Here is an 8,074-nt window from a genome sequence, read left to right as displayed (position 1 = left end):
CGAAAGGTATTTAGGACTCAAGGCTGCACTACGTTAGTGACGTTTGTTTTGTTTTTCCTTGTAAAAAAGCCTTTTAATGATTAAAAAATTTTTTGGACAAAATTATATAAAATATATTAAGTCTAATAGAGTTTAATACTTGTCCAAATAAGTTTCTTACTTAAATATAAGATATCTTGATTAATGAAAATATATTTGAAACTTGTTTGATATCTTATATATATATATGCTTAGTATGTCTTTTTATAAATATAATTGACTTTATTTGAACCTTTAGGACATAAAACTTGTTTTAACACAATCAGGACTAAGTCTAAAAATGTTCTTAAAACTAGGATGTTAAAATTTGTCCATTTGAAAACATATTTGAGTTTATGATTCATTTGACAAACTCTTAATTTTAACTTTGAAACCCATGAAAGTTGAGTTTGTAATTTTAATGCAATCCTATAAATTCATGTGTCCTAATATGCATGTGCATATATTGCTCACTCTTGCTTAGAAATCATGCAAGAAATAAAACGTAAGAGTTACAACAAGTTCTTACCACACACACAATCCTTATTACAAAAAATTCAACAATAATCTTCCTTTGGTTGTGCTTGGGTCCTTTTCGAATACATGTCCATTTGATCTTCCTACTCGACGTCAACTCAGTCCGATCTTTGCCTCTGATCTTAGTACTTCATGTAATTGCTATTGAACATGTACTAAACATGATCTGTAAATATGGAAAACATTAGAAACCACATATAGGTTAATATCATCAAAATACATAAACCATGATAGTATAGCCACCAAGACTAACACATGCTTTTATTCCTATTAACAAAATTTTGAAATAACTTTTTCACTTTTATTTTCCCTTATTTTTGGGAAGTTGCAAGGTGAAGTTTGGGGAAGCATGAATAAGTGGGTTTTGTACTTGTGATCGTATTATTGCTGAATGCTCCCCACTCGAACAATGAAAGCCCTCCAAACAAAGCCTTGAAATGCTCCAAGGACTGTCAGCTCCCACCTTTGACATTTTACTTTCCAAAATTTTCCCCCAAACACGAATAAGTTTTTTTTTGGAACTTAGGTTGTGCTTATTTCAAGAATAAAGAATATTTATAATAGAAAATTTTATTAATTTACCTCAAAAAATGTAATCTCCAAAAGAAAATAACAACAAAATAATTTTAATAAATTTATAATTAAAAAGATTTTTTTTTTATTTTTACTAAAAGAGGACGATATCTATATTTATTTATTAATATATTATCACTTTTGGCGGAGGAATACTATGGTTAGAAGATAAAACAAAATCTCATGTTTTGAATGTACAATTTTATCCTATTTGCATAGGTCAGAATTATATAAAATTTGACTTCTTTATAAGTTATTATATCCTCATATAATTTTCATCAATTATATTCTTTGTTGAGAAATTCACTTGTAAATTTATTTCACATTAAAAAAATAAATTAAGTGGATGATATGTGTACATGACTAAGTATTTGGATCGACTAGTTAACGTTCATTCACGTATATCAAACCTGTGTAATAAAAATTAAGATGTGAAAACCTAATTAATCTTAAAATTACATGCAAAAAATTACACAAAATCTTTTCATGTGATAATTATTATAATAAAAATAAAGACAAGACTTTAACATCCTCTAAATTTTGGCTAAAAAATAAGGATAGAAGATGCTAATCTCTACTGAGGTTTGGCAAAAAGATAATGTCCTTTCCTGAAATTTCAAAAATTCTAGAAACCGTCTTTGAAATTTCAAAAATTCCAAAAACCTCATTCGAGATTTGTCAAAAAGACATAAATATTTCCTTATATTTTGTAAAAAAGTAAGCTATTTAAGGAAAAATTTTTCTTTTTTTGGTAAATTTTAAGAAAGGTATGATATTTTTTAAACCGTAGTAAATATTTTTGAAATCCTAGGAAAATTTTTAATCTTTTTGACAAATTTAAAGGGAGGTAAGTGCCTTTTGTCCAAATATAAAGACTTCCCATATTTAATTTTTAGGACACTAAACATTCAAAAAATTTACCTTTTTATTGAATATCAAAATAAATCTGTGTGTGGGTTCAATAACTTTTAGGGAAGATTTGTAAAAATTTTGAAATCATAAGAAAAAAATTTGAAAATTTTTATATCAAGTCTTGAGAAAAAGTAGTCTATTTCACCCTAAAAATAATTATGATAAACATATACACATGCATGCCATTATTTTCTCACATTTGCTTATATTTACTAATGCATTTAGTCAAACAAAATATCAATCATATGGAGGGAGGGAGGGAGAGAGAGAGAGAGAGAGAGAGAGAGAGAGAGAGATTGATCCCAAATATTATTGATACATGATAATAACCAGAGACACCTAGGGTGCTTTTTTTCATTCCCCAAGGGGGGAGGGGATGGATAAGAAGAACTAAGCTGCAGCTCTTGAATCCATCTTCCTAATTAACACAAAGCCCATTTACAGACTCTCAAGACATTTCCTTCTACTCAGTACTGATTACCCACTTTATTATTCCAAAACCACAACTCACTGAATTAATAAACGACAGCCATATACTATAACACCGCTCTCTCCCTCTCTCTCAGTATGGAAACATGTCTGCAGCAGAAGCCATGATCGGTTGATTCAGACACATCGAGCTCCACGGATTCATCAGGAAGCTCTCATTAATGGCGCAATTGGGATCCTGATCCAGCCCAACACACCCACCACTACCACCACCACCACCACCACCACTGCTCACATTCAAGAAAGCCACAAGCTCGTCCAGGGACTCCAGTCTGCGGGTGAGCTCCTCCATCTGAGCTCTCAAAACGGAGTTCTCTGCTTCAATGGTGAGGTAGTGCTGCGTGGTGATGTTCATGCTGGATATGATCTGACCGTTCTCCTTCCTCAGCTGGCTCACCTGCGCCGTCAGATCGTCCAAGTGCTTCTGCTTCCTCATCCGTGACCTCCTCGCCGACTCCCGATTCGACATCATCCTCTTCCTCTTCCTCTGGTCCATCAGCATCTGCAAATCCTCTTCCGACCCAGAGTTCTGAAGCAGAGACAACGACCCCGACGATGTGCCGCTGGAGGAACCCATGCCTTATTTCTTTCTCACAAAATTAAAATCGATCACGGCGTTTTTGGGACTCAAGAGTGTATTAATTAAGAGAGGGAAATTGCAGGACCCAGATGAACAAAAACTCAAAAAAAAAAAAAAAAAAAACCCGACCGATTCAACACTAATTGAACACTAATTAATCGATCAATAACTAAGCAGAAATATAGATTTATATATAGATATATGTAACTAATTAAAACAGTACTTACGGATCAGAGACATAAGGGTTTAATCATGAAACGTAGTAGAGCCAGTAGAGGAAGACGACCGAGAAGGATTGAACTAAATGGGTCCTGCGTCTGAATGTGGAATTGATCATAAACCCCAGGAGGAGGATTTCACTGAGAATTGGAGACATGAATCTCGAACATCAAGAACAAGATGTTGAGCATCAAGGTGAACCTAAAAGAAAAAAAAAACCACTTCCTGCGGAGGGGGGGGGGGGGGGGGGATGGATGAGTTTCAAGAACTCAAACCCAGATATCAGCGCGTAGAAAAACAAAACACAGACACCAAGAGACTCAATTCCCAGACCGATCAAAGATCGATATCAAAGAAAAGGAAGCACAGATAGAAACGAAGAGAAAATTTGCAGAGTAGATGTGGAGAAGAAAGCAAAGGAGAAGAGGATTGTGAAAAATGTTTGGTGCGGAATTTATAGAGCATCAAAAGAGCATCACGTAAGTAAAATAATATCTTCCCGAAGGTTTAACAAGACCACAATCAGAGAGAGAAAACCATTAAAGATGGAAAAAATTAAAGCATAGAAAAGGACTTTGGAATCATCTCCATCTCTCAGTCTCAGCCAAAAAAAAAAAAAAAGTTGTTGGAAAAGATGATGGGACATGTGGGGTGGTGGCGCGAAGAAGCCTCCACAGCCGTCTAGATCCAGCTGTGATCCAACAATTACAGGTTCGGCCCCCAAGACGACGCCGTATAAGTCTTCTCTGCTCGTAAAACGGCGTCGTCTTAGGTCGCTGCCTCGTAGGGTACCCCAAAAGTTACTGCCTCAGTTTCAGGACCCCTGTGGGGCACCAAATCTGGGGACGTAGGTGGGAACTATTAATTTTAACGGGGCTCCATCATTGGGACCGTTAATTGTCTAAATTGCCCTTGGGTTGTGCGGGGGCAGGGGAGGTGCCGTAGATTGGAAGGGCAGTTTTGTCATTGGAGTTGGGGGGACAATGAGATTCCCCTTCAGGAAAAATATAGGGCTGATGCTTGGTTTTATGTATGTAGGTGAACGTGCGCAGGCATAAATGGAAGGAGTGTAATGGCATGATTGTGGGTGCTGACAAGTGACAACTAGTGGCGGGGGTAGACGCCAAAAATAAAAAATAAAAAATAAAAAAAGTTAATAATTAATAATTTAAAATACTACAAAATTAATAATAAAAAAGTAATTAATAAATTTTTAAATCCACTTAATTAAAAAATTGAGCACAAAATATTTTAATACGTCACTTTACTTGTGAAGAACGTCTAAAATTAAATTGTATGATAGAAGTGAAAATGTGTTAAATTGAAAAGTGCTTTAATTTTATGGTTTCTTTTTTTTGGTTGATTTCATGTTTGAAGGAATTAAATTGATATAAATCTGTATAAATATATAAATATGACATTATTTGTAAACAAATTGATTATTTTTGAGACATTTAGGACAATTGGAATTATTAAAATTTAGTTAAATACATATATGATCTTAGGAGAAATCAATTCTAAGGCATTTGTATTGACAACTCACCTTAAGACTCGATTTTATTAATCAATTACTCGGCGAAGAGTATATATATATATATATGTTATTTAATGTCTTACTAAATTATAGTTTAAACTTCAATCTTTAATGTTTATGTTATTGCATTCGAGAATACTTTGTTTTCTTATTGTTGATGATTTGATTTTGACTTTCCAATATTAAATTGATACAAGTCTATACAAATGTATAAATAATATATGTATTTGCATAACGAGGGCATTATTTGTAAATTAATTCATTACTTTCGAGACATTTAGGGCAATTGCTATTATGAGAATCTACTAAAATACATATTTGATCTTTGGAGAAATTGAATTTAGGACATTTATATTGACAACTCACCCGAGAACTCACTTTTACTAATAAGTTATGGGACGTTCGTTATTTTATATTGTACTAAATTAACATTTAAACTTTGATTTTTAATGTTTATATGTTGTATTTGAGTATATTATGTTTTCTTACTGTTGTTGGTTTGATTTTGAATTTATAATATTAATATTCATCTTAAAGGAATCAAATTGTTATAGATTCATATAAATATAAGTAATAAAATATATGTGAATGAAGATATTTGTTTGTAAATTAATTAATTATTTTTGAGAAATTTTAGAGCAACTCTTACTTTAGATATTCACTTAAATACACGCTCGATCTTAGCAAAAATCAAGTATAAGACATTAGTATTCACGGCTCACCTTAAAACTAGCTTTAATAATAAATTACTTGATTAGGGATTTTCAAATATATTGTTTTGTGCCTTTTGCATTGACGTTTAAATTTCAATTCTTAGTGTCTATGTTGTTGCATTTAGGTATATTTTGTCTCTTTATTGTTGTTAGTTTGATTTTGAGTTTCTAATATTAATCTTGGTAATCAAAGAAATCAAATTGATATTAACTTGTACAAATATTTAAATAGTATGTGTGTGATTGTCAATAAATTAATTAATTATTTTCAAGAGATTTAGGGGAGCTCTTATTATGGGTATTTACTTAAACGCATATTTAATCTTAGAAGAAATGAAATGTAGGACTCTCGTATTGATGGTTCACCTTAAAACTTGCTCATACAAATAAATTACTTAGTGAAAGATATATCGTTTTATACTTTTATCCCTTATCAATTTGAAGTTTGAATTTAAATTTTTTAATATATTTTTTTTGCATTTAGATATATTTTGTTTCCTTACATATTGTTGTTAGTTTGATTTTGATTTTTTAATATTAATAGTCAAGGTTAAAGAAATCAAATTATTATATATCTATTTGTGTAAAAAAAACATTTGCACAAAAATTAATTGATTATTGAGATGTTTAGAGCGATTCTATTGTGAATTTTGGCTCACATTCTGAGGGAAAGTGTGACACCCTATTATTTATTTATTTATTTATTTTTATTTTATTTTTATAGTCAAATACCTCTGATACCATGATAATAATAATAAAGTCCACCCGGACCAAGGTGGGGTATTGGGGAAACACTTGTGTTATGCCCTGAACCCGAAAATGGGACCTAGGGGTGAAAATGTAATCTAACCTGTCCCTGTATCCAATAAAACATCTAAAGATACAGTACAAAGGATGAGGGTCCAACCCCGTGAGGTCCCCAAACACCCTAAACACATCCAAACACAACAGAATATACGCAGCGGAAAAAGTCATTATATATATATATATATATAATGACTTTTTCCGCTGCGTATATTCTGTTGTGTTTGGATGTGTTTGTCATTATATATATATATATATATATATATATATATATATATATATATATATGCAGTACCATACAAGAGTCTATACAAGAGCAGAAATAGGCTTTGACATACAGCGTACAAACGGGTGCCTAAATACATCCTAACATGGCAACCCACTAAAATATAGTCCTAGCACTTACCCAAGCGTTAAACGTAGTACATCGGTCACTATGCTCCCTACACGAAGACGCTAGTTCTGGTTACTCGAAGGACCTGTAAAAATGTACGCACAGTAGGGTTGAGACACCCCTTAGTAAGGAAGAACACATGTTATATCGGTGTGTGGCATTTAAGCGTTATCATGATGTAACATACACGCAGTTAAATGCAGTCCAGTACTAATTTCACATAGTGCATACATGCACACGCAAGCCCATGGTCAACAAACCCAGTGTTGTCACACCCTTCGGCCTGAAGCCGACCTACGACATACGACATTGACCCATAGCCAACCCGCGTAACACGGCGTCACCGGCACATGACTATTCCCCGACTCCCATGGCATCGTACCGACGCTAACTCGTGGATCCACACCCTTGGGCCCGATCTGCCGGAATAAGCTCACACCCTCGGATATAGAGCTGGACCTCTGCCAATCTATGGCCAGCGATTTCATACGCTCTCGGATATAGAGCCGAACACTCTCAGTACCTGGAACAATTCGGAACCGCGTTCCTACTAGCATTTCAACATATCACACACACATGCATGCTCATATAACCAAACAAACCACACCCATTTGGTAATCTAAAACCATGGTTTTCCAAACACATATAGTTTAAAACAAGTCAAGATACGACCATCCCTATAACACAGTATAAATCAACATATACGCTCGATTTTCAACAAAACTAGGGATGCAACCCGTTGCCCCCTTTTTCTGAAAACTATAATCATGAAAAACCCATAGTTTTCCCCGTTAGATCCCCCCAAATGAGTAGCCAAAACACACATAAGACTGTGAACAACAGTTCTACTGAGTCCGATTTAAAAAATAACCGATATAAACACAATTCCCTTTACCTTTTCCCCAAATAAAAAATCCCAAACTCTACGGCTCCTAAATAGCGAATCGAGTTCCAAAACCTACAAACAACAGCACAGAAGATACTCACAACACTGTTCTCTACTAAACTACTGGATCAGAATTGAAAATCGAGTCTTATCTTGATTTTATGCCAAAACCCGAAACTGACCGAACTGAAAATTTGATCCGTAGAACTTGTAGAGATTCCTTCCACAATCCTCGTGGTAACTTCAGATTTATGATTCTAGCGACGAACGGTGAAGAAATCTAGAGAGATAGAGAGTAGGGAGAGTTCTAGAGAGAGAGAGAGAGAGAGAGAGAGAGAGAGAGAGAGAGAGAGAGAAGATATTTGAGTTTCTTAGTTGAGAAGTAATGAAAACTTCTATTTATAGCCCTTTGACT

At 33.9% G+C, this 8,074-nt stretch overlaps 1 protein-coding gene across 1 annotated transcript; it reads right to left on the bottom strand.

The window, feature by feature from the left end:
• Window positions 1–2,336: 2,336 nt before the first annotated feature.
• LOC131156486 (bZIP transcription factor 11-like) lies at window positions 2,337–3,988 on the bottom strand. The gene has a single exon (XM_058110205.1). The coding sequence runs from the start codon at window positions 3,104–3,106 to the stop codon at window positions 2,603–2,605; it is 504 nt and encodes a 167-aa protein (XP_057966188.1). The 5' UTR covers window positions 3,107–3,988; the 3' UTR covers window positions 2,337–2,602.
• Between the last annotated feature and the right edge of the window lie 4,086 nt (window positions 3,989–8,074).

Source organism: Malania oleifera, chromosome 5 (genome assembly GCF_029873635.1).
Source record: "Malania oleifera isolate guangnan ecotype guangnan chromosome 5, ASM2987363v1, whole genome shotgun sequence".
In the NCBI taxonomy this organism is placed as follows: Eukaryota; Viridiplantae; Streptophyta; class Magnoliopsida; order Santalales; family Ximeniaceae; genus Malania; species Malania oleifera.
The sequence above is the reverse complement of the archived record's forward strand: the minus strand, read 5'-3'. Positions and strand labels throughout refer to the sequence as shown.